The following is a 26,689-nucleotide window of genomic DNA, read 5'->3' as shown; positions in this document are numbered from 1 at the left end:
AAAAGTCCTATCACCTCCATTTTTCTCCTCTCTCTTTTATTCATCTATCCCCACCAACCTCTTGATAATTCCAAGCAAAAAAATAGATAAAGTGTTGAAAATCTAACCCAACCATGGTTAGAGGAGTAGCCCTAGCCCTCAAAAATGCTATAGGGTGTAGCTAGCACAAAAAAGGAGAAGCCATAAGCAAGAGCACTATGCCATAGCTTAGAAGCCAAGCTCAATTTCTTGAGAAGGAGCTCTTGAGTGGAATTCCATTGGCTTATGCACATGCATGTGTTGTATTAGGGGTGATTAGCAAGGAAGCTCTATGCCATTGTAAGGGACAGTGATCATTCAATTGAGAGTAGGAGGCTTATATTTCTCCTACAAGTGTGATCCCAACATTTGTTGAATCAAGGACAGTGGATTTGGACTAAGCATGGCTACTTTGTCTCTCTTTCAACGTGAAGTCATGGACAACAATGATGTGTAAGTGTTTTGGTGTTTTATTAAGTTCTTGATAGATTGTCTCCGAGTGTTGTTATCAATTTAGCCATGAATTCCACATGTTGTATTGGGTGACAAGGTGGAGAGGACTCCCCTGGCCTTAAGACGGTGATTGGGGTGGCTTTTCTTGTGATGTGTTGTGGTGTAATTTACTCAAGCTATGTTGAACAAATGCTAATTTCACTTTGATTGGTCATGACAGATTTGTAAGAAGGTATAGGTGCAACAAGCACCCCTTTCCCCCTTCTCTCTCTTTCTTACATATATATTTGTGTTTGCTTGATTACTATTGATACATTTCAAAGCAGCCCAAGCACTCTCTCTCTCTCTCTCTCTCTCTCTCTCTCTCTCTCTCTCTCTCTCTCTCTCTCTCTCTCTCTCTCTCTCTCTCTCTCTTCGAGCTACGACACTGATATTCACATTGGAAGCTTCTTTGCCAAGTCTATAAAGATAGTCATTGCCTTGCGAGTCCTCGGTGTCCCAAGAAGACTAGAACTCCTTGGTTGGGTCGAGGCAGTTGTGCCTACATCACCTACTTGCCCAGCCTACTTGGTGATCTTGAGGGAGATAGAGAAAATTAATAGGGAGAGATTTGAGCTTTTAATTTTTTTGTGAATTAGTTATAATTAGCATCATCTATTTTTGTTAGTTGTGCAAGGGTTTCTTGGATTTTTCTAACTTCATAATTGATATCCGAATTTAAGTGCTTAGCTAAGTAATTTTTCACAAATTTGAGGGCTTTTTGGATTTTTATGACAATAGTGAGGGTGTATTTTGATTGTTCAAGGCCTTCTTATCTTTGTTCCTGAACTTTATTCCTTATCGACAATTGAGATCCGTTTTGAGTGCTTATCATGTGATTTGTCACAAATTACATAACAAAAAATGAAACTATGGCTGCAATAAATGAAGCAATTACAGTACATCAGTTAAATAACTCACCCAAGTGTAACTTTAGCATGTTTTGATATACAAATAAGTCCTCTTAGGTAAAGCTACAACTTTTTATCTTTTTGAAAATATATAATCTACTAAACAGTGTTGTTTTGGGTGTTGTAAATTTTGAATGGCATTTTGGGAATTTATGACAAAATAGTGGGGGTATTTAAGAATATTTTAAATACTTTTGTACTATTTTTGTTAGCCTTGTTAAAAGATTTCTAATCTTTTTCCTTTTCTGACAATTGAAATCCAATTCTAAGTTCTTGGCAAGTGAAAAAAATGCACTAATGTCATGAAGTAAAGAAGCAAGACGTCCTCTTATGGAAGGCTACCAGTATTTTTTTTTGGGAAAACATCTGTCTCTTTGCTTTTTTTCTAATTGAGATCCAATTTTGATTTCTTGGCAGAAAATTTGTCTCATACTTTGCAATACAAAATAGGCATTGATGTCGAGAAGTAATGAAGCAATCCGTCCTCTTATGGAAGGCCACCTTTTTTTTTTTTTTTTGGGATTATATAATGTCGCAACTAGGGATATTTTGGAAATTATAGAAAAATTGAAGGGGATTTTGGGTAATTCTAGGAGTACCAAATTCTCTAGAGTAGTGTACTAAAACAGTTATTGTCAAATGATAGAGTGCATTGTGAAGAGAAATAGACAAACAGAGATCGACAAGTAGGAGTGTCGGATATATAGACATATTCTAACTAATATCTTATATGTCAGGCTTTGGGCTTGTATCTAATATGGTATTTGATTTCCAAATCTAATTATGGTATGATAGATTGAGCTACCTAATGTTTGTCTAGGTGTCTCAAATGCCTATAAATACACAATAAGGGAAAAGCTCTGAAATTCACATATATCCATTTGTTTCTCTTGGATTTATTGAGAAATGGCTTCATCCTCGTTGAGCAAGGTGAGTTTATATTTGAATAATGTTGGCATTGTCCCCTTGTTGCTTGATTGCTCAGCAAGATATTCGATGGGGAATCCTCGGGACTATGGCGGTGGTGCTGACAGTAAGATGTTTGCCATCATTTCAACTCCCGAAGGTGACATTCAGACAGAGGTGATAGATGGTGTGCAAGTAGGTCAACAATTTCAATTTGTGCCGGATTCAACCTTGTCTTGCAAGTTTCTGTTGGTCACGCACGACAGTGTGAAAATGTCATCAACGTCGAGGTGGCAATAGTGGAGTTGTCTGCCAGCTCCATTGAAGAACAAAGAGAAAGGTCTGCCGAAATTTCATCTGGTAAGGTTAAGGATTCCTTTTATGCCTGTAAAGAAGAAATGATAGGTAAATTAAGTGAGGAACATACTAGAAACACACAAAAGAGAGCAGATTTTAATCAAATGGACAAAACACAAAGTACATTGGAGTATATACCATTAAATAGCCACAAGTACCCCAAGTTAAGCCGGATGATCTGTAGATGTTCAATTAAGAAGCGTATTGATGAAGTTCCTTAAATATACAATGGGAACTGCATTTTTGAGCTAGACACGGTGCCGAATGGCATTCCAAAAATGATGGGAATGGATCAGAAGTATGATGGCCATTATTGGGTTAAGCATGTTCAATCTAGAATGAGATATCCAGCTTTGATCAAGAGTGATGGGCACCTCATTTGTAAGAATAGCTTGTGTTCGATAAATGTAGTGAACGGGTTGCCAAACGAGACTGCTTGGATGGGGAAATTACTAACATCAATTGCTTCGGTTGGTATGTTTAGTTTTGAAAATGGGACACTAAGTTGCTTTCATTGTGGTAATTATCCAATCCTTCTTCGGGAGTGTCCATGCACTGTCTATTATTTACTAGCAGATTATGACTAGACCCAATTATTTATCCATCACGAAAGGCATAATCATCATGTGGCCAAGGGAGTTTTGCGATCAGCAATCAGGCAAACTAGAGAGCTTGTGTCACGTGTATTGTCTGAAAGCCTAGTGACGGGCCCTAGGCATTTGCAATTAAATCTTGCAAAGCAGATAGTTATGGGAGCGACAGTGTGTGAAAATGGGGAGCAGCTTAATAGTAATGAGCTCCTCTCTGTACTAGAGGAAATGCGGCCCCTAATTCATACACAGAGGTATTTGAATGTTGTCTAAGAAATGTATCAATTGCACTAACTCTGGAAGTTATTGATTGCTTCTTTGTTGTTTGTAACGCAGATTCAAACATTGGATGGGAGAAGCTACATCAACATGGATTGGTGTTGGTGCAGAGTCCCAATTGATTTGGCTGAAAAACAGTTGCGGCTACAAGTATTTCCACGGTTTTCTTTTCGTAGGACAATCCACATATCAAAACAGAAGATGTCATGTTTTCAAAATGTCAGTCATTGGACCAGGATCTGGTGTTGAGCTTTTAACTCAGATGCGACGAGACGATAGTGGAGACCTTCGAAAAAACTGGGTATGCTTTGATCACGTTCGTAGAGTGGCAAGGTGGACAACAATGGCAGCCCATGTCTATGACCCTGCGTAAGACCTGTTGACATATCATCCCTCCTCTTCTTCTTTTGTTCGTAGTAATGGTTGATCAATGCACTTTGCAGGATCCAAGAAATGCAGACAATAATTGCGAGATGAAAGAAGAAGACACACAAGCAGAAACCATGTTTTGTGAAATGATGAAGTCATTGCTTTTGGAAAGTGGGTACCTTCCAGCAGATTTTAGAGGATTCATGGCAGATGAGGCTTGGGCAAATTGGAGAGTTGTTTGGACTGTATTCAATGGAGGGCCTGACAATATTATGGAGGGAAGAGAATGTTCTTGCTTGTTTCATTAGGAACAAAGTTTGCACATTCACACCATGTAATACGTACATAAAATTTTTTAGGACGAGCATAAGCGTCTATGTGAACTTTGACGATGTGCAAGGAGCGAGGAGGAGACAACAAGCTTGTATAGGACTATTCAAGCTTGGTGGGCAACTCGAAAAGTCTCCAAAGTAACTTGTCCCAAATGGATTGTTGGATCAGAGTGTGTTATCCTTGCTTGAGAAAGCACTTTATGGGGTAAAACTATGTGGGACGCTATCTTAGTATATAATTATATGCTTCAATGCATTTGCAAGATTTCTTTCTGTTGCAAGAAGTAGATGATTTGTCATACATTCCAGTACAAACCTTGCAGAAACAAAGCATTCAAGTTGGCTTGCTGGCGAGGGAAACAAAGAATTGTTGAGCTTGTAAGATGCATGCGTTTCTGATATGTCGAACTCATTGTTGCAAAGTGTGAAGATTCTTGCTTTTGTCGAGGGTAGATATCATGGAGCAGGTCATTCAGCTGAAAAACTTGGTCATCGTGTGCAACAAGGAAAAGCATCGGGTCTAGTCGCCATTGCTAAAGAGATTGAAGATGGGTTGGAGGTACACCCCTATATCAAAGACCGTCAATGGAGGCAGATAATATTATAGTAGCCACAAGGTGCAAAAATGTTGGGACAGTACATTGTGAGGAAGAGAATGCATCGCCCCAACCAGAATATATTACACAGAACGTTCCCTTCCACGCAATCATCGAGGACATTAAGGACAAGACTTGCACATAAGACAAGAACTAGAAGAGGGATTTCCTCATAGGAGCCTCACAACTAGTGTTGGAAAGACTGGGGGGCTTGTGGCCCAAGACCCCTATTTATACTAGTGCTTGAGGAGCTTAGGACTTTCTAGGTTCTTCTTGAGGAGGTTAGAATCTTCTAGAACCTTCTTGATCCTTCTAGTTCTTCTAGAACCTTCTAGATCCTTCTTCAACTTTCTAGAGCTTTCCAGAAACTTCTAGATTCTTCCTGAATCTTCTCCACGCTTCTAGAAAATTCTTGATCCTTCTAGTTCTTCTAGAACCTGCAACATTTACAAGGGCGCTCAAGTGGTCGAAGAAACCGAGGGTGGTCTGATAGTAGAAGAGACGGATATTCATAAGACAATGTGGGAAATTCGTCGTATACCAAAGGGTAGTAGGGTTCAATTTCAAGGGTGGTTGGGATCTAGAATTGGTAAATGCAAGAAAAACTAAAAGAACACAGGTGCATGTGCGGTTGCACCATCTTTCTGGGGGTTATGTACATAGGAGAGAGGGGATACCACTGGACAAGGAAGCGCTTCAAAGGCACAATTCATGTGGTTCTGCAATGATAGTATGGATCACACGTGGACAATATGCAACACAATCATTCAATGCCCTACAAGAGTACCTAGAACTTGGCCCGTGGAGAAGTGAACAAACATAAATTCCTTGGAGCTATTGGATTTGGAGTCAGGGGGCTTCACCGTAAATAAGATCGCAGCAAGAAAAACCAACAATGTGCGTTATCGGCCAAGAATATCGATTAGGCCTCTAAGAGAATTGAATCTGCAATAACCTTGGAGGCAAATGTTGTACAACACTCTATTGTGAAGGTAAGAATGCATGAAAAATTCATGGTGGAGACATCTTCTTCTCAAGTTCAAGGAGAGAGGTACGAGGTTCATGTTGCAAGTAGTCCGATGTGTACATGTGAAGACTTTGCAGAACAAGTCACGCAAAGTAACCATATATGGCCTGCAAGCATATATACTCCGCTATTTTGGTTTGGATTCGAACCACAACATGTTCGTCCATCAGAGCAAGCTTACAAATGAAGATCTGCTACGTGTGTTCAATTGTCGACGTGCTACATAATTGCCATTGAGCACTAGCTGCTTTGTATGTAATTGCGGGGTGATTTGGTATTGGAACTCTTTTAATGAGAATATTGTCTCCATGATGATGTAATGTCTATATTTATTGAAATTTGTCCACTTTGTCGTAACATGTGTCTTTGTTAATAGATGCTAGTTGTTATGCAATTTGTCTGCTTTAGGCTTTTGTCATATTACTTTGTTTTTAGATGCTATGTGCTAGGTTGAAGTTGTTTTTCAGTTTGTCTGCTTTGTGCATAGCATATTTCTTTGCTAATAGATGTTGTGTGCCGAGTTTAAATTGTGATTTGTGTTATGGATAAAATGTCCTAAAAGTGTGGGGATGTATCTTGTTGTCCTGCGCATGTGCTTCAAGCATAATTTTTATCACAAACAATGGTAGTTTTAATATTATTAGGGATTGATCAACAACAAAAAAGCTCCCTCCAATAAGCTCTCTTTGGCGATGGTGTGGAAAGCTTTTGGCTAGAAAAAATTTCCCATGAGGAGGAATAGAAAAACGCTCTCTCAAAAGCTTCCTTCAAAAGTTCTCTCCATACCCGTCCCCTAATTGTACCACAAATGGCTCACTCTCATTTCTGTCATAACCCCAATCCCTTTCACATGGTGTAAGCATGCACCCTAATAAATTTAAATGGCCAAAGCCTTGACTCTTGAGCTCCCACTGTGTGGAAAATAGCTTCATCAAAGAACTATGGCGGTAAGGTCCAGCGTCGAAGAGAGAGAGAGAGAGAGAGAGAGAGAGAGAGAGAGAGAGAGAGAGAGAGAGAGAGAGAGAGAGAGAGAGAGAGAGAGAGAGAGAGAGAGAGAGAGCGACACAAGGGTTGGGAGGGCTCGTTTTCAAAAACAAGAAAGGCTTCTTTGGCCGGTGACACAGGGCTAAGGAGGGGTCATTGCACGAACAAGAAAGGCTCTTGGGCCGACACTAACTCGTAGAGAGAGATAGAGATAGAGAGAGAGAGAGAGGAGAGAGAGAGAGAGAGAGAGGGAGAGAGAGAGAGAGAGAGCTCATGATTTGACGCAGGTCATCGAACCTACCACCCTTCGCCCATGGGATGCTGCTCACACTGTGTAGCCGAGACTTCCCTTCCTCTTCTCCATGGTTTAATGAATGCAAAAATCCACACCCAAGATAGCTTGCAATTCAAGATTAGTATTGATTTAAGGCGAGGGGCTGTGAAGCATGGCTCTCCACCCATTTGTCTACCTACTTATAGGCAACCCCAGAGCCGCTTTACATTGGCCCTTGGTCTCACATTCTCAACATTCTTTGTTTGGGCCATAGAAAAGAAAGGAGAGAGAGAGAGAGAGAGAGAGAGAGAGAGAGAGAGAGAGAGAGAGAGAGAGAGAGAGAGAGAGAGAGAGAGAGAGATAACTCTAAGAAAGTTATGAAGAGAGATGGAGATGGATGGATAAAAACGATGCTACCTAAATTAAGTACACACAGAGATGGAGAGAAAGAGAGAGAGAGAGAGAGAGAGAGAGAGAGAGAGAGAGAGAGAGAGAGAGAGAGAGAGAGAGAGAGAGAGTTGGAGGTTGAGAGAAGAGGGGGGTTGGAAGTTGGTGGTGCGACATGGAGTATCAAGAGAGGTTGTGATGACTCAAGGCCACTTGATGTTGATGATAGAGGCGGCAATGGATGGCATCACGTGGTAGTGAGCAAAAAGGGTGGCAAAAAAAAATTCGCTCCAAATCTCGCTTCACCAAGCGTGCTCCAAATATGTCCCTTATGTGAGGTAACACTTTCTAAAAGGGTACCCACATCATGGGTTACTAATAGATTGTGTAGAATCTACGAAGATCCTCTTGCTCCAATTTTTAAAATTGGAAGAATGGAATGAAATATGGTAAGTTGCTATTCAAGGAATAGCAACTGAGAGTCTCTCTCTCTCTCTCTCTCTCTCTCTCTCTCTCTCTCTCTCTCTCTCTCTCTCTCTCTCTCTCGCATCGGGTAGATCTTTGAGGTCTCATGGGCTTCTCCCTATGACGTGAAAATCTCTGTTCTCTTCTCTTTTTTGCTCTCTCTTGCACTATTGCGCTAGGAGCTTGCACAGGAGCCATTAGGCAAAGAGTGCATCTTCTTCGCTCTCATGGTGTGATTCCCTATTGGGGCATGTAATGTCAAAGTTGTGCGCAACATCAACTTGTGTACTACTCTCTCTCTCTCTCTCTCTCTCTCTCTCTCTCTCTCTCTCTCTCTCTCTCTCTCTCTCTCTCTCTCTCTCTCTCGGGGTCACTGTGTATAAATTGTGTATATCACGTGCATTCTCTTATCTATAAATTGTGCATATCACGTGCATTCAAGGACTATTTTAAAACTCCTTATCTATAAATTTTTGACAGATAAAACACACCCTTTTCCTCTTCAATCTAGTAAAACAAATTCCAATTCTATGTTACAGTACCTTTTTACATGTGAAAATGTGAGAAAAAATTAAATTTAATAACCCCTCCTGCTACACTCACATGTTACTGACATAATTTTTAAGTGGTGCCCCCAAGCTCTCTCTCTCTCTCTCTCTCTCTCTCTCTCTCACACACACACACACACACACACACACACACATTTACCCCTTTGAATTCCCTAGTCAAATCGCAAGTAGCATTTCACTAGGGCAATGTCACTTTACCTAACCTCACTGTCTGAAAAAAGTAATGTGAAAGGTCTTGCATGCGATTAGGCAATACAGACGGTGAGGTTAGCTACAGTGGGCTCACCACAGCATTTAATTTCGACCGTTAATCCCAGACATTTCGAGCGTATTGCTTGTGTGGCACTATCGGGGATATTCTTCATCTTGGATTTTTGAAAGGCGCTCGTTAGCGCTCGAAAAATATCATTGAGTCGTGGCCTCAAGGGGTGTGAAAAACAGGTCCCAAATACAAGCCTAAGAAATAGCTTCATTTCCTCTATGACTTCGTCATTATTGCAAGGGCTTCTTTGTCCATAGCCTCTATGTGTTTTTTACACAAAAACTCAGCGTGTAAACAAAAATTGGAGCGGAGAAACCCAGAAGGAAGGCTGTTCTCGGAATTATCGAACCACTACCTTCCTTCTCCTCTCTGCAATGGGCAATCATTTGCATACAAATGGGCAGTTTTGTCAGTCTTTCTGGGTTGCAGGCTGCTGCTACGTAACTTCTTGTTACGCTGAGGTGACACCACATCGAGAAAGCCCGGCTCCATGTTGCGAAAGCTCAGACATCGTTTTCCTGGCAAGGAAGACTTCCTTCCGGAACCCTCTTTTGAGAGCTTCCATAGCTACGGCCATGCACTCCTAGCAACTCCGCAACGGTTCCGCAATCGACTGCTTGCCCGGTCTACCGACTTTTTGGAGACTCATGATGTGAAGGCGCAAAGCCATCATGACATGAAGAAGACACTCAACTGGTGGGACCTCATGTGGTTTGGCGTTGGTGCCATCATCGGCGCTGGCATATTTGTGCTCACCGGACAAGAAGCAAATCAAGAAGTCGGCCCCGCCGTGATCCTGTCGTATGTTGTGGCCGGCATATCTGCCATGCTATCAGTGTTTTGCTACACCGAGTTTGCGATCGAGATTCCGGTGGCAGGTATATGTATTTTTAGAGAAATCTGAGAGGTACAAGTATGCTTACTGCTACCTTTAGCTTTGCAATGTAGTGGGTTGGGTATTTAGAAGAGCTTGAGAACAGGTTCTGCATGAGGCAACGCAGACGTAATTGTCACCTTCTAAGAAGGGACAATCCATGCAAAAGGATTTAATCTGGAAACATACATACATAATCAAGAATGGAAATGGTGGAGTACGTTTGGACAACCTACGCATAGCTTGAACTAAGCTCTTCTCAAAAAACTTGGAAAACTTACACACGGAAAATGTTAGATGCATGACTATACTCTGAAGGGTTTTACACTCAATTTCTCTAAATTTTGTATAAAATTCAAAATTTAGAGGTCAATGTGAAATTTGTAGGTGGAATATACTAAACCTAGATTTTTTTTTAGCATGGAGTTATGTATGGGCGCGGTAACTAGTTTTGGAGCTATTTTTTATATGCATCATATATTGAGGACAACAGCCCTCAGCTTAAACAACTCTATAAGCATTATTTATTGATGTGTAAAAGGCGTTTTTTTTTTTCCTTTTCTCCAGGGGGCTCGTTTGCATACTTGAGAGTGGAGCTGGGAGATTTTGTTGCCTTCATTGCAGCAGGTAACATCATTCTGGAGTATGTGATAACTGGGGCAGCAGTGTCAAGATCATGGACCTCCTACTTCACCACTCTCTGCAACAGGGACAATGCAGATGATTTCCGCATCCAAACAAATTTGGTAAAAGATTTCAGCTTGCTTGACCCCATTGCAGTTGTAATACTACTAGTTGCAGGTATAATTCCATGCCTTTGGATTGCAACTACTCATTACCCATACATTTCCACGTTTTTGTTTTGAGTATAGCCAATGAAGAAAGTATTGGGAATTTAGGCCTAAGAAATAGCTTCCTGCGCATAGTTTTTTCACATGTGTCAATACGGCAAATGCATACGGGTATGGAAGTATGATTGGAGTATGTTTTGACCCTTGAACTTGAAACATACGTGTGTTGTGACCCTAATTTTATTAAACACAAACGATTGTACATGGTGAGCACTCATAGCACCATAGAACTTTCACATCTCACTTTGGTCTCGAAGCTACTATGAAGTTCGATCATCATTAATGCTTGCATCAACCTCATAGCGTGAACTTTTCTTACCAATTTTGGCCAAGTATGATATCATTTTCCATAACCGTATGGAAGCAATTTTCCATACATGTATGGTTGCAACTATGCTCTTGAGATGATTTTATTTTTTTAATTGTGAGATGTCTATGTGGTGCCTTGCACTTCTCTTAGGTTCCAAGGGTCACCATTTAAACTCTTAGTAGTGTTTGAAACTACACCAGAGGGAAATGTTCTGCTACATGTACCACATTTGATGACAACTGCCGGTCATTCACTCTAGAATGATCTTGGCATTTTTGCTTCCTCTTTGGAGCCTTTACTTTGTTTTGATTGAAGTCGAAGCTCGGGGGGCGCAAAATTTTAGTGTATAATGCGCGTCCAAAAAGAGGGGTATTTTAATTCATAAAATTTGCAGTAAACCAAATTATTACACTTGCAGAAGGGTTTTTTATTTGAAAATCAGGAAAAGCCCGTAAGTTTATCGGGAAAAGACGGGTCATTTTATTGCCTCACAATTTGTAAGTATAGGGGTTTTTTTAATACCATTCGAACACACATGATATAGATGGTTTCTTATAACTGCACCTCGAGAGAGAGTCAGAGCACATTACCAGATTTATTAATGTATGAATGTGAGATGCTTGGCTTGATGTGAAGCAAGATATAAAGAAACGCTTCTCAGACTTGCTCTAGTTTAAATTGTCTGTATGTTTGAGAACATGTTGTGATTCCCGGTGTCTTTCTCATGAAGCTTGTCAAAAATTCAGGTTCCCTTGACTGATTTCAAAAGGGGGCTTTTACAGTTTTGACTGGTTGATCTTTGCAATGATCTCAATTGTATCATGTCTCTTGCTTGTATTGACTCACTCCAATAGATTCATTGAGGATCTAATGAGGACATCTAATGTTTGATATCTAATGAGGATCACTGTTGATTACAGGTGCAGTGGCAACATGGAGCACCCGTATTACATCGCGGCTCAACTGGATAGCATCCCTAGCAAACATGGGAATTCTCTTATTTGTCATAATTGCAGGCCTCACACAGGCAAATCCTTCAAATATGACACCTTTCCTACCATTTGGGGTTAGAGGGGTTTTCAAGGCGGCATCAGTACTCTTCTTTGCTTACCTCGGGTTTGATGCAGTCGCAACTATGGCAGAGGAGACGAAGAACCCTGGAAAGGACATCCCCTTGGGCTTAATCGGCTCGATGATACTGGCAACAATTTTTTATTGCTTAATGGCTTTAACTCTCTCTCTAATGCAAACCTTCACAGAAATAGACCCAAATGCTGCATTTCCTCTTGCTTTTGCGCGTCGTGCAGGATGGAATTGGGCACGTTTCATAGTAGCATTAGGAGCTTTGAAAGGTATGACTACTGTTTTGTTAGTGAACTCGGTTGGTCAAGCTCGCTATGTCACGCATATTGCTCGCACACACATGATCCCTCCTTGGTTTGCTCATGTGAATTCGACCACGGGCACCCCAATCCGAGCCACGGTCGTGATGTTGCTAGCTAGTGCAGTCCTTGCTTTCTTTAGTAGCCTTGGTGTGCTTTCCAACCTACTGTCCATTTCTACACTCTTCATTTTTATGCTTGTTGCCATTGCCCTCCTTGTCCGTCGCTACTATGTTGCTGGTGAGACCACCGTCTGGCAGCTTCGTCGATTTCAAGCTTTTGTCTTAATGATCGTGCTATCCTCTGCTGCTACTGCATATTATTGGGCTGTAAGTGATGACTGGCTTGCTTACACCATCACACTTCCCATATGGTTTCTATCTACACTATGCCTTGCCTTGTTCGTCCCTCAAGTGCGCCGACCACAAGTTTGGGGTACCCCTCTGGTCCCATGGCTTCCATCCATATCCATTGCAATGAACATTTTTCTTCTTGGCTCTATCGATCACCTCTCGTTTGCCCGCTTTGCTGTTTGGACCCTTATCATCCTTGTATATTACCTCTTCTTTGGACTGCATGCCTCTTATGATACTGCTGTCAACACCAAGGAAAGCATGAGTGAGCGAGGTCAATTCCAGCACCTGGAGGCTCAGCCAAGTGTTGTGAAACCCACAGTTGAGCCTCTGCAAAGTGAAGCAGTTGCTGGTTCAAATGCCAAGGTTGAGACGGATGCACAGCAGTAACTCAAAACCGCCAACCACATGAAATAGATTGAGGGAGATTTGAACCAAAAATCGACAGAAATATTTGTAAAGTTTTTAGCAGAGGTTAATACAGTCTAATAAGGTGATTAATAACAAACATTGCCTTTGAAAGAGGGAGATTTGTAGTGTGTGTGTGTGTGTGATAATGAGATGGCCAGTTTATCCTAGGGTTATGGAAATAGAAACAAGGACTGATGGAAAATCTGCATGTCAATGTGGCTTGCAATTGGAAACTGAGTTGCCTTGTTGGATGGTATTCATTGCAGAAAACTTTGACATCCAAAAGCAGAAAGCATCAATGATGTACTTTGTGGCACTTTCAATGGCAAAAACCTGCTTCAAGCAGTAAGGCAAGATTGCCATTCCCACATTCCTAGCCACTTCACTTTTTTGAGTTGTTCAATGGTTGACATACGTTCTTCGTCAGGCTTTCTTCCACATGTCAAAATGTGGCAGAAAGACATCTCGACACTAATACAAGGTTTGGGAGTATTCCTACGACACACAATAAATTTTAGACAAATTCTCTTTATAAATCCCATATTGCAGACAATGACAACATCATGAGTTGTTTCGAGGGCGGGAGTGCATGCCTAGTTGGAGGCAAGGGAGTGACAAACCGGGAGGGAGGGGGGGCACTCCCTTACCCCCAACCGCATCTAGCTAGGGATGCTCTCCCTCCCAAGCAGTAGCTTATGATGTTAAATCCTATAGTGAATATTCATGAGAAAAGAGCTCTTTCTCGCGTTTAAAAATGTTAGAAACTTCTTGTGACGTTATCATTTCTCTTCTCATGGGTATGTGTGCTATTTTAAACTAAATCATTTTTGTACATACATATGAGAATGAGGTCTCATTCTAGTGTTTTTGTACATGGGGTAATCTCCAATGATTGTATATAATGTGGCAAGGTCAAGTACATTAATGACGGACATCAGCTAAGCCAAAAAAAATCCTAAGAAAGGATAGAGTCTTCACCTACATCCATGCAAACAAAACAACGGATTCGTTAGTATTGAATACATATTACAGGTGTCGACGAATACTACCAATTGTTATCCATGTCCACCTTACAACCTTTTTTAACTTAAGCTAACTATCCAAAATAATTGTGGATCGTTGGAACAGTTTTACTTCTCTTTTTGCAATCAGAAAGCCATTGCTTTATTGTTTGAAGTACAAGGTGTGTTTTCTTTAGTTTTTTTTTAATTCATATTTTCCTTGGAATCAAAAAGGTTATCACTCCTTTAAGATTCAAGTAAGTTAATAGGTTATGAATAAGGTTACTATTTATCCCTACTTTTTAAGACTTTTAATATTTATTTGGATTAAATTTTGATCAAAAGGCCACTGTCCCTTCTTATCCAAGTATTTTATCCCTATGTTTGTCCCATAGCACTTTTTGTTTTATGTGGTTATGAAAAAAAAAAATCCTTTTGGGTCAAAAAGTCACTTCCTTCAAAGTCTATGTTTGCCAATCGCATCACCTTACATGATTCTTTAGTGTTCCACTTAATATTTCAGTATGGTAACTTGTGATTTTGAGAGTTTGAGTGTCTGCCGAAGACACCAATGGTGGGTGCTACAAAGCCAATCAATGGACAAAATTACAACAGTTTACTTTAACCAAAGACTTCCCATGCAATCCTTTATAATAAAAAAAAAATCGGCAATTAGGTTGTTCTCTTTCTCTTTTAAAAAAAAAAACTAAGTACAAAAAAACCTAAGTACAGGCCCGAAAAAGGTGTTAAACGAGATTGTATGAGCAAAGAAACCTTCCCTAGATAAGTAGAACCGCTTAAAGAACTTACATTTCAAAGCTAGTAAAGCAATATACTCTTTTGATAATCTTATGTCATAGTTATGGTCAATTTTTCCAGCCCAAGGGAACTAAAACCCAATCAGTTTTTAAAAAATTAAACCTCCTACCCTTTATATTTAAAAAACTTGAGTTTTAAAATCAACACTGTATGGATGGCTTGCTCTTTCACTTGTATAACCACGCCACAAGAAGGAGCTATATATTGCTCAATCACTCTCGTGGCCTCAAAAAACCAAACCAGAAGAAGTGGCACCTTTGTTGAATCCTAAAAAACCATTACATAGTAATTACAAACTAGAAAAAGGCCATTTACAGCATTGAGAACACAAGCTTGGATTACGAAATTCTATCCCACGAGGAGAAAGAATCCAATCAGTTAACAATTTTTAGGAAATATACATATAAATTCATAGTAAACGCTAATGTTTGTAGAAAAACTAGTAAGCTCATAAACTTTAAAGATCATGTCGTTCATATCAAAAAAATACCCAAGCAAGGCCAGGCACCAACCGGAGAAACAGTGTCATACTCGATTATCTATGATGTAAGTAGTCAAACATGTTGATGCCACACTAATGAAACACCCTCATTCCTCACTTTCACATGCACACACAACACAATCAAAGGTTAAGTGACGGGAAAGTGTTTCCCCCACCTTTTAAATAGGGGAGCCACCACCAGTAGCCAAGCAAAGATCCTCGCCAAATCAGCTGATGAGATTCACACAGCACCCAAGAGGGCATGCCGCGGTGAGCACTTGCAGATCCTCAGAGCAAGTGTACGGTTGGTGAGAGAGAGTGCGTGAGATCGTGAAGGCATCCGAGGAAGTTGCAGAGTATTGGGGGTAGGAAACGTCCGCCAGGGGGATAAATGCGGTGTACACGATTAAGAGAAATCCCTCATACCGCAAAAGAGCACAAAGGGTTGAGTACCAATGAGAGGTTAAGAGGGGGTGGGGTATTTATTAACAACAACGGTCAGGTTGTTTCCCCGACAAAGTAAGAGGACCATGAGTTACCCCAACATAGGGGTCAAGTTGTATCCCCGATATAAGGGTTTGCTCACACCCAATAAATGGGAAAAACCGAAAGATCTTCACTAGCCTAGCAGCAACCCAAGAATGGATTAGGGGGTGTGTGTGTGTGTGTGTGTGGACCATCATGTTCCACAACTTTAGTATAAATTTTAAGAATTTTTCTATTACCTGGGGAAGAAAAACACTTCATTGAGTTGAGATGTGTCATTGGGCTAGCAGCAAGCTAAGCCTGGATTAGTGTATCCCATAAACTATCCAAAGATAGTGTATTAGGCGAGAGTGTGGATAGTAGGTTTAGGTTTTAAAACAAATCATAGCAAATAGTAACACGCGCGCGCGCGCGTGTGTGTGTGTGTGTGTGTGTGTGTGTGTGTGTGTGTGTGTGTGTGTGTGTGTGTGTGTGTGTGTGTGTGGGGGGGGGGGGGGGGGGGGGGGGGGGGAGAGAGAGAGAGAGAGAGAGAGAGAGAGAGAATAAAAAGAATAACCTTTCTATCAACCCTATGGTAGATTGGTTATCATGTTTCCCTTTATAGTAATAGGTCTTGAGTCCAAGACTAGTCCACGAGGTCTCTTGGGAATGTTCCTACAACGTTAAAATTTCTATTCTTCTTCTTCTTCTTCTTCTTCTCTCTCTCTCTCTCTCTCTCTCTCTCTCTCTCTCTCTCTCAATTGTTAAGGATGCAAGAAGCGCTATTAGAAAAGAGCAAAAAATGCATGCGAGTGTATATCTGCAGTAAGATTTTATGCTCTCTAGCCCTCATAAACAATGTCTAAATTTGAGGGTTTAGCATATGTTCAATATACATGTGGATTACTAATTTCTTCGAATTGACCCAAATTTTAGCAACATCTCATTTGATATGCATCAATATAATTGCCATCTTGGCATATATGTTCACAAGTCGTTTGCTTCTATATTGGAAAGTTGCCTGCAACCACATCCAACTCCTCGTGCCATTGCTCGATTGGATTGATATAGGCCTCATAGTAAAGTTTTTTCCCTTTTACACATCACTTCTCAATTTTTCCAAATATTTTCCCAAGTCATGGAAGGGAGTATCCTACATGTTACTATGGCAAAGTGTCACTCATCATCCTTCCTTACCAATTGTTAGAGCCGTGCCCCGCAATGTTTAGCTATATTATTGAATTGAAGAATCAGTAGGTGTCACGCTTCATTTTGGCCTTTGGCAAATAACAAGTGCCGGTTGTTCTCTTTCTGTCATAATCGGGGGGTCAGGGGGCAGAAAATCTTGACCATCCATCGAGGTGACATCCTGAGTTGGAATCCCTACATGCGACCATTGAATTTTTGACAGCTCAACATCCAAAATCTGAGAGTAGCCATCCAATGATTGCTTGCGAAATCAACACTCGTAATGATTTTTGAGACGCCTTGCAACCACAACTTTCACCACGTCAACATGCAGAATTTCATTGCATTTGAACGAACCACATCTTGCCAAATTAGGTATCCTAATCATGTCAGGGTCCATTTCTTGGCCCCCTTACCCCCAACTATGACGGCCAAGAATGGTCTGTCAAAGACCATTCCCCAAGAATGAGGCTCCATCATGGCTCCTGGCTCCTCGTCGATCACCATGTGGTCAACTCAATTCGTAGGAATGGTCTCTGTCAAGCCATTCCCTACCCCTTAATTAGTACTTTCCTTTCACTTTTCCACACATTCACTCCTTTAAACTAAGAAGAGGAAAAGCATTCTAAACTTTCAATCATTAGTATTGCAAAAGGAGTCTTAATACTCAAAACAAAACAGTAAGTATTAGGAGTATTGTATAAACCTTTGAGGATGTTCCCTAAATTGTACTAAAATAGAATTGGGTATGACTCGTATATATATTTTTCGTGAATCCCAAAAAAAAAACCCAAGTAGCACGCATTTCCATGACAAATAAGAGCACTTTAGTGCCAAAAAAGAGAGCAATTTTTCACTTGTCAAGACAACTGAAAGTAAGGTGCGTATATATCCTCTAGTGAAAATTTGCATTGCTTACATTAACTCAAGGGATTGTTTTGAGTAAATATGACGGCACCGAACCAGCTTGATATTCCAAGAGCACACTCTAGCGTGACTTGAGAGTACAATGTAGAAAAAGTTGGAGGATTTTTGCAAGAGGAATTTGGCCCTCCCATTTGAGGAGCTCTCAAGTCCAAGGAGCCAGGACAACTAACCTTCCAACTTTCTCAATCTAGAAAGAAAGCCATTCCCTCAATCAAAAGAAGAGCTTCCCAAGCCGAGATGCATAGACTGTGCATTAATGCTTATGCACAAGTTTGAGGAATCTCGTCTCTCAAGTTTTGCAATGTTTGGTCTGGTGCTTGCTAGCCACAATGTGTGAAGGGAGAGAATTTAGGAAGAGATTTTAAAGACAGCATTATTCATGGGTGGAATATGATCTATATGCACGTGTAAAGTTTTGTGTATTTGTTCACACACACACACACACAGAGCCTTCAATAAATTATTCAAAATCTCAAGAAATGAGAAGCAATTGATGTAATGAGAAGCAACCAATATTCAACACTAATTCACATGGATACTTGGTAAGACATGAATGTTTAATATACTAAGTTTGTTAATTAAATTGGCAATAGAGAGAGAGAGGCCACAACCTGCTTCCATTCGAAAGAAACATGCCATTCATAATCTGCATGTCATAAATTGTGGCAATGATCTTCTGTCACTTCCTTTAAATTGCAAGGACATAATTAAGTAGTGCTACTATTATGGCTGACACAATAGGATGGATCCTTCAATAGGCCATAAGAGATTAGAGTGTCAAAATTAAATTTCCAAAGTTTCACTACATTTACATGTCCTTCATTGCACTCTTATCATATGACAGGGTGTGAAGCTACCTCGAGTTGGTTATTTATTGTTTTATTTCCATACACAACATACCATGTAAGAAGCTGTCTTTTCCAAGATGAACTGGAAGAAAGTTAGTTGTGTATGAAAATGATGCCTCTATTGTAGAAGAAAACAAAGCGCCTACAACCACAAACGGCGGAATTTGAATTGTAAAATAAACGCAATGTAATTACCAAGCATAAAGAATACTATTTTATTCTCTACTCCTATTGCAAGTTTGCATTATTATTGCGATCACAATGTGTGGTTCACGTTTCCAACAATTGTGATGTCCAACGCATTATACAATGGCTTCTTCCACATGAATACTTACGAGAGATGCGTCAAATGACTTACATGTTTGATCACTTGGAGCTATAGTGCTTCACTTCAATAGAAAAAGCTTGTTATGACCAATGGTTTGCCCACATCACTCTACTCAGAAACGTGCATCTCAAGGTTGTATACTTGGATATTGACAAATTTCTCTTTTCTAAAAGAAAGTTTCGTACATGTCACACAAATGTAGCACAAACATGGTTTAACAATGTACTGCTAAATAGAGTACAATTTAGATATCATTTGACATATTCAGGCGACTAAGAGCTCACACTAAAATAGTATGTTAGTCGATTACATCATAGAAATTATTTCTTTTAAAAAATATGTTGATTCAAAACTATTTAAGAGGCCTCAATCATGGCCTTTAAAAAGAGGCCCTGCAAAAAAAAAATTCACCAATTCAATCTTAGAGAAAATCCCTCCAAGGGGTTTTCATATCAAAAAAAGGACATGGAAGAAATTCATTCTAATATGAAGATAGATTAAAGCCACAAAACTGGCTTGTGTGCACTCAACGCTAGTTCTAAGGCCTAAAGTTTTCCCTCATACCTCGTCTAAGACCTAACCACATTTGATAAAGCTAACCTGAAGTCGCTTAAATTTTAGAGGAATGGAACATGATAGGAGAACCTTGTATCACACTCCCTGCTATCAAAGTAGAGATTGGAGATTGGTTCTTTCAACCATCACTCACAGACCATCCACAAATTGACAAAATCATAATCATGAGCTGCTAGATGGAAACCTGGAACTTCATGTCCCAAATCAAGCTGAGATCTGGCTTCAAGTTCATTTGCAAGGACTCGTCCAGCATGGTATACAGGCGAGTGCTATATAAATTTGTTGACCAACTCCAGCTCTCCCAAATACTTCGTGTTGATTCCAGACTCTCTCACCAAAGCAACCCGACCTGTCCGTGCAACCTAAATTACGCAGCATACAAAACGGCCTTGCATTAGCAACGAGAGAGAGAGAGAGAGAGAGAGAGAGAGAGAGAGAGAGAGAGAGAGAGAGAGAGAGATGGAGATGAAATGAAATGTTATATTAATGTATTCGAAAGGCCAAAAATAATCCTTGTCAGCTGAAGTACCCACACTATGCTGTAGTCCATCGAACAAGACCTCCAAGCTGGAATCTTTCACCGATTCAACAGCTGTGTCCTCACATATAACTCCCCATCAAGCCGCTACCATGTTTCAATCATTAGCTTAGCAGCCCCCTTTACTACACTTAATCTACCGAAGGACCTCATAAGGTCAGAGATGCTTGCTGGCGTGCAACAAAAATGTCCTCAACAACAGACACACAAGCACTTCACACGCTTCTGATGAGTCATAGGCGTTCACCTCAACAATGCCAAATGCTTGAAGCAAGCGTTGCAGGGCCACTGCCTTCTCCAAGTCACCCGTCATCTACAAAATTCACAGCAATAGCAAAATAAAGATATTAACATCTCACATTCGTGTATATCAACTAGATTAGCAAAGCCTGAGCAAGGAAATACCTCTAATGTAATTGAATGATCAGATAGATCCACTATTTTAGCCCGAAAGATGGCTGCAACATCAAGAATATCTCTTCGCTCTTTTGAATCAGCCGCAATTTTTATCAGAACCAGCTCCCTTTCAGAAAATGGGACATGCGTCAAGTCTTGCACCTGCAAATTGTTAGTCTTGAAATCAAGAATTTGGTTAATAAAGGCTACTCGCTCTCTGAATTCTTTGCAGATGAAGTTACCTTCAGGACATCTATGACTTTAAGAATCTGGGTCAGTAATTTATTTATAGACTCGTCTGTTCCGGGCACCACCATTGTTATTCTTGATACCCCAGGCTCCTCTGCCGGGCCAACTGCAAGACTCTGCATTACATTCGTTAAGGAAGCAAGTATAAATGTCAATTTTGAAGCAATGTTATAAATTTTTCTCTGGAAACAGTACATGCAAATAAACACATCAAAGATTTAACCTTTGCCCATTTTAAAATGGCTACATCAGTGGCTTATTACCTGTCCCTTTATTGGCAAGATAGAAATGGTCATTATAACATTTAAGAGCGACATTTGTCTTCAAAATATGTTTCAAGTGCATTTCGAGCCTGCAAGCCAAGCCAGGGGCATCCAAATACATAGCCCAGAGGATTTTCACTGTGCCGTTGGCTTCTTTGCCAACTGTTCATAAGGCATGAATGTCATAGTCCTGGAATATCTGAGCTTACAAATTGTAACAAGGGCTGAAACTATTACACAAAACAAATCAAGAGACACACATAAACGTATAAGATTCAAATTTGAATCGAGTGAAATAATATTTTTAATTTTAGCCTTGTGAAAAGAAACATGCCAACAACAATTTAAGAATACATCAAACAAAAGTTAAAACAAAGAGGCAAAAATAAATCAGAGCACTAACTTAAATGAAATTCATTCATACCACAATGGTCATCTTGTAGTGACCGCCATGGTGAGCTGAGTGTAGAGAACTTAGGTACCCACACAAGGTGGGTTGGGTCGCCAGAGTACCCATTTCACAACCTCGTCACACGTTATGTATAGATGGGTGGACGTGCTTTGCTCGTTAGCTACAACAGCTTGACAGTAATTTGAGTCATGTTCAATCTATGTCCTCTTTATGACACATTGGCCTTCTCTTGCCATTGATGGCTGCCAATGGGTTCCCGGCTTTAGCTTTGGAGCTTCCAATGACGGTGGTTGCTCCATTTCCGCGTGGGGTTGAGTCAATGGTTATCTCAGAGTGTACTGTTGAGGATGCTTCTCTTTCAAAGGGGGCTTCCAAGTTATTATCTTCACTTGACTTCCGGTGCTCCATTCAGTAGAGTACCATGCTTAAATCATTTTAGTCCTTGGTTTCCTTGCCTACTTCTTGCGGCTTTTGGATCATGTGCTTTTGCCCACAACGCAGTTCGTATCATGGCGAATGTTTTATTGAGCCACTTTGGTGGTTTCTTGGTCTTTTGGATTTGTGGTGTGTCGAGTGCTCTTCCTAGTGCATCCAAGCAATTGTACCTATGTTTTGTCTTCCAGATTGATCCTTGGAAACTGTACCCTCCTGGACACACCTACTTTCCTTATCCATAACTTGTATTGAGTTTCGTACATGTGGATAGTGGTCCTTCGTGGACTAGGAACCAGTTACAATTGGCATGAGCATTCTTCATAATGGGGAGACGGTCTTTTCGATTCTCCGAGATCTAGTTCGAGGTTCCACATGCATATTTTTTTCAAAGTCACCTACTTTGGGTGATCCAGTTGCACAGGTAGAGACTGTTGAAAAGTTGTGGCAGTTGTCCATGGTTCAACAGTTCTCTCTTGAGTTGGGAATCAGTTTTCGGACTACTACCTTCCAAATCTTGTGGTTCCATGTGCAGCAGACAAGACAAACAGTCTAGCACCTTGTTCTTCTCTTGCAAATCTTGGGAGCACGATCTCTTAAATCTAGATGCAATTTCACTATTGATGTGTACTTTTTTCTATCGGATGTGTGTTCCCAATTGATTCTGAGAGTGGGGTGATATTCTCTCAAGTGGTGTTCCTGTCAGTTCCGATGAAGTGCCTTGAAACATAGTTTGCAATTCATTCATGACATATGGTCGTTGGTGCAATTCAAACGCGACAATAGAGTTTTTCTAATGTTTATTGAATTTGGTTGCGTTCAGATTGGCCCAACCACTCATTTTTAAAGGTTTTGAATCTTAAACTTGAAAACCAACGTCAAAGGAAGGAAACATTGATCTGGAGAATAACTAGCTATGTTGTTTCCATGCCTCCCCAACTCATTCTATCTGGTCTTGTCACGACGTATTTACACTATGTCCGGCCAGCCATTTTCTTGGGCGGTCCACAGTGGAAATATTAAATAGACACTTTGCTAAGCGAACTGGGGACACCATCTTATTCATGTGCTTGCTTTGATTTGTTATGCACAACGTCCTGCTAATGTTCTACGTATCACACTATTGGACATGGATAAATTTCCACATAGCACATTGCACCAAAAAATTTACCCGTTTATTTAAATTATTAATTAGTACCAATAAGTTAATAAATCAATTCTGTGTTCGCAAAGCTCATTTTCATTCATCTATAACCTTAGCTACAAAGATTACATCCCTCTGGCTTCTAAACAGTTGTCCTCAACTATAGGGCTTCATGATACTTATGCATGTTGTCTGAAAAAAATCTTTCAATTCTGATTCTGTCATCCATTAAAGAGCATCTAGAGAGGAGTAATTCCTAAACTTTACTAAGTACTAAGTACTTATGATGAGTCCTTCCAACTTTAGCTAGCGCTCATGATGGTGTATAATCTGTATTCGAAGAAGTATTTCTTCAGTTTTATCAACCTCAGGGGGATCTTCTGTAACTTGTTTTGCGGGAGGTTCGCCAACGGCAGGTCGTAGAAGGCTCATGTGAAAAGCAATATGGATTTTCTAAAAGTCTATGGAAGATCCAATCTAAATGTGACTTCATTTATCTCTTATGCAATCTTAAACGGGCTATAATATCTGTTGAAAAGTTTTACAATGTTAACTTTCTGATTGGCTTGTTTCTTGAGTCTGGCTTTGTCAAACTTGAGAAGAACATATTGTCCTTCAACTAGCTTGAGATCACGACAATGTCTATCTGTTGCTTTCTTATGCTTTTCTTGAGATCTAAGGATAGCACATTTCAGTTGCGTGTAAGCGGTATCTAGATCTTGAACAAATTCATCAACTACAAATATCTTATCCTTGGTGAGAAGGATTGGGAAGATATAGTTTTCCATAAATAACCTCAAAGGAGCTTTGCCTGTAGAGGAATGTACAGTGTTATTATAGGCAAATTTTGCATGAGGTAGATACTTCTCCCATTCTCATTGGTTATCGAAGACATATCACGTTAAAATGTCTAGGACTCTAGAATTAATGATTTCGCTTTGTCCATCTATCTAAGGATGATAAGCTGAAGAAAAATTCATCTTAGTTCCTAGGTTCGTAAAAAATGCTCGCCAGAGATTACGAGTCATTTGTGGGTCGTGATCATGATGTTTTAAAATCTAGGCCAAAAAGATCTTGGCCATGTGATCAGCTTTGATGGTTTTTCTTACTGAAATGAAGTGAGCTTGCTTACTGTATCTATCTATAATAGTGCAGATTGCATCATTTCCATTGGGAGTTCGTGGAAAATCCATTATAAAATCCATGACAATACTTTCCCAGGACCTAAGGTACTCGTAGGGGATGAAGTAAGCCAAGAGTTTTATGGCAATCATACTTAGCCTTTTGGCATGGTATACATTCTCTGACATATAGTAAGGCCTGTGTTGTGGACACAATACCTCTATGTCTTGCGTAAGGAGAAGCATGTGCTTCATCCATCAGCTTTGTTCTAAGTGGACATGCCACACAAAGGGTTTGACGAAAATAAAGATATCCATCTTTAATAGAGTAGGGAAAGATTTCAATACCAATTTGTAGCCGTTTCCACATTTCACCAAAGTCGGAGTCGTCGGGATACATCTCGGGTAGAGATTCCAACTCCTGATGACGTATGCTCGTTACAGCATTTTCTTGGGACCGTCGAGAAAGAGCATCAGCAACTACATTCTTACTTCCAAAAGTGTGTAGTATTTGGAAGTGAAACATGGAGAGGAAATTAGCCCATCTCATCTGTTTCTCAGGCTACTTACGTTGGGACAGAAAGTACCAAGGACTTTGATGATCAGTCATGATTATAAAATCAGCTCCCAGAAGGTAATGCTTCCAAACTGAGAGAGCATGAATAACTGCCATGAGTTCCTTCTCATAGATGGAAGCATGAGGCTCCGCATCACGAAGTCATCTACTTTCATAAGCTACTGCGGGGCCTTCTTGATTAAGAATTGAGCCAATGCAATCGCCTGAAGCATCACATTGTACTTCAAATGGTTTTTACAGATCAGATACAATGAGCATTGGTCCATGGGTAAGAAGGTACTTAAGCTTTTCAAAAGTTTCCTTCTGTTTAGTCCCCCATACAAAGGATATCTTTTTCTTTTTGTGAGATCATGGAGAGGTGCAGCGACGTGTGCAAATAGCGAATGAAACATCATCAGTAGAAACAAAGTCCAAGAAAGCTTCAGACATCATGAACCGAAATTGGCTGGGGCCAATCTGAAATAGCTTGAATCTTTGCGGGTTCCATGCGTACTTGATTATGGGAGACTATGTGTCCCAAATAGTGAATCTCTGTTAAGAAAATTTCACTCTTCTCAACATCAGCTTGAAGTTTATGCTGTTGCAATTCTTCGAACACGGTCTACAAGTGTCGTTTATGCTCTTTCTCTGTGTGAGAAAAGACCAAAATGTCATCAAAGAAAATTCCTGTGAATTGTCAATGAGGACAAAAGATTTGATCCATCATTCGATTGAAAGTTGTTGGAGCATTAGTAAGGCCGAGATGCATTACTAAAAATTCGTACAATCCAAAGTTATACAGAATGCAGTCTTATGTATATCCTCTGAAGCAATACAACTCTGATGATAACCACTCTTGAGATCTATTTGGCTGAAATATTGTGCCCGTTGTAGCTTGTCTAAGATATCATGGATTTGAGGAATCGGAAATCCATTCTTGATCGTATGCAGAGTCTTATGTATATCCTCTAAAGCAACACAAATCTGATGATAGCCGCCCTTGAGATCTATTTGGCTGAAACTTTGTGCCCCTTGTAGCTTGTCTAAGATATCATGGATTTGAGGAATCAGAAATCCATTCTTGAACGTAATCTTGTTTAGAGAACGATAATTGATGCACATTCGAAAAGTGTGGTCTTTCTTCTGGAAAAGCAAAACTGGTGAACAATAAGGAGAAGTACTAGGTCAAACAAGACCCTTCTCTAGAAGTTCATTTACTTGTTTATGAATTTCTTCTTGTTGCAAGAGACTAACTCTGTAAGGTGGTTGAGTTGGGGGTGAATGCCTGGAATTAGATCGATAGGATCTTCCAGTCTTTCAGGAGGTGATTCATCTAAGAGAGTGTCAATAAAGCAATCCTCATACTGATTAAGAAAAGTTAGGCGATCTTTATCCAGCTTTGATAAGACATTTTCACTACTCATTTCTCTCTCTTTGAGAGAAATCAAGCAGAAAGACACTTCTTTATTTCTCTTTTAACAATGATGTGACTCACCATGGGTATAGGCCAATCACTAGTACTTGCATCTACATCATATTGTTGCCCTGTAAACAAAAAGGACACTTTCTTGGTTATATAATCTAGGATAGGATGAATTTTGTAATGTCAAGCCACTCCTAAAATAACATCGCATCCTTGTATTGGAGCAACTAGGGAAGACTCTCGATTAGAGTACTTTATGATCTTCAGATTCAAATGCCCTTGCACAGGAGTAGAGTTCGTGGTCAACCCCTCGAAGGTTAAACCAGAATTGATTGGAGTTCCCACCCTCTCGGGAGTGAGACCGAGAGATTCCGAGGTGTCCAACGTGATCAAGTTGTCTGTCGAGCCTAGATCAAACAAGATCAGGGCCCCACCCCTTTAGTAGCTGCCTTTTTCCTTTCTCCTTCGTGGTGTTGGCTTGTACATCAAGGACTGAATTTGACGCAGGAGGCAAAGAATCTTT

General features: G+C 40.2%; 2 protein-coding genes across 2 annotated transcripts in view; one reads left to right on the top strand and one right to left on the bottom strand.

The window, feature by feature from the left end:
- The first annotated feature begins 9,033 nt into the window (after window positions 1-9,033).
- LOC147453942 (cationic amino acid transporter 1-like) lies at window positions 9,034-13,648 on the top strand. Its single transcript, XM_086517232.1, has 3 exons — window positions 9,034-9,696; window positions 10,260-10,493; window positions 11,774-13,648. The coding sequence occupies exons 1-3, from the start codon at window positions 9,309-9,311 to the stop codon at window positions 12,976-12,978; spliced, it is 1,827 nt and encodes a 608-aa protein (XP_086373358.1). The 5' UTR covers window positions 9,034-9,308; the 3' UTR covers window positions 12,979-13,648.
- A 5,829-nt stretch (window positions 13,649-19,477) lies between these two features.
- The window catches only part of LOC147453940 (acetolactate synthase small subunit 2, chloroplastic-like), an 86,930-nt gene continuing 79,718 nt past the window's right edge, over window positions 19,478-26,689 (bottom strand). The window contains exons 10-13 of the mRNA XM_086515991.1: window positions 20,809-20,931; window positions 20,576-20,728; window positions 20,418-20,483; window positions 19,478-19,994 (exon numbers count right to left, since the gene is read on the bottom strand). Coding sequence (XP_086372117.1) covers window positions 19,902-19,994; window positions 20,418-20,483; window positions 20,576-20,728; window positions 20,809-20,931 — 435 coding nt within the window. The 3' untranslated portion in view covers window positions 19,478-19,901. The remainder of the gene's footprint in view (window positions 19,995-20,417; window positions 20,484-20,575; window positions 20,729-20,808; window positions 20,932-26,689) is intronic.

Source organism: Adiantum capillus-veneris, chromosome 7 (assembly GCF_014529385.1).
Source record: "Adiantum capillus-veneris isolate H3 chromosome 7, ASM1452938v2, whole genome shotgun sequence".
Classification (NCBI taxonomy): domain Eukaryota; kingdom Viridiplantae; phylum Streptophyta; class Polypodiopsida; order Polypodiales; family Pteridaceae; genus Adiantum; species Adiantum capillus-veneris.
The sequence above is the reverse complement of the archived record's forward strand: the minus strand, read 5'-3'. Positions and strand labels throughout refer to the sequence as shown.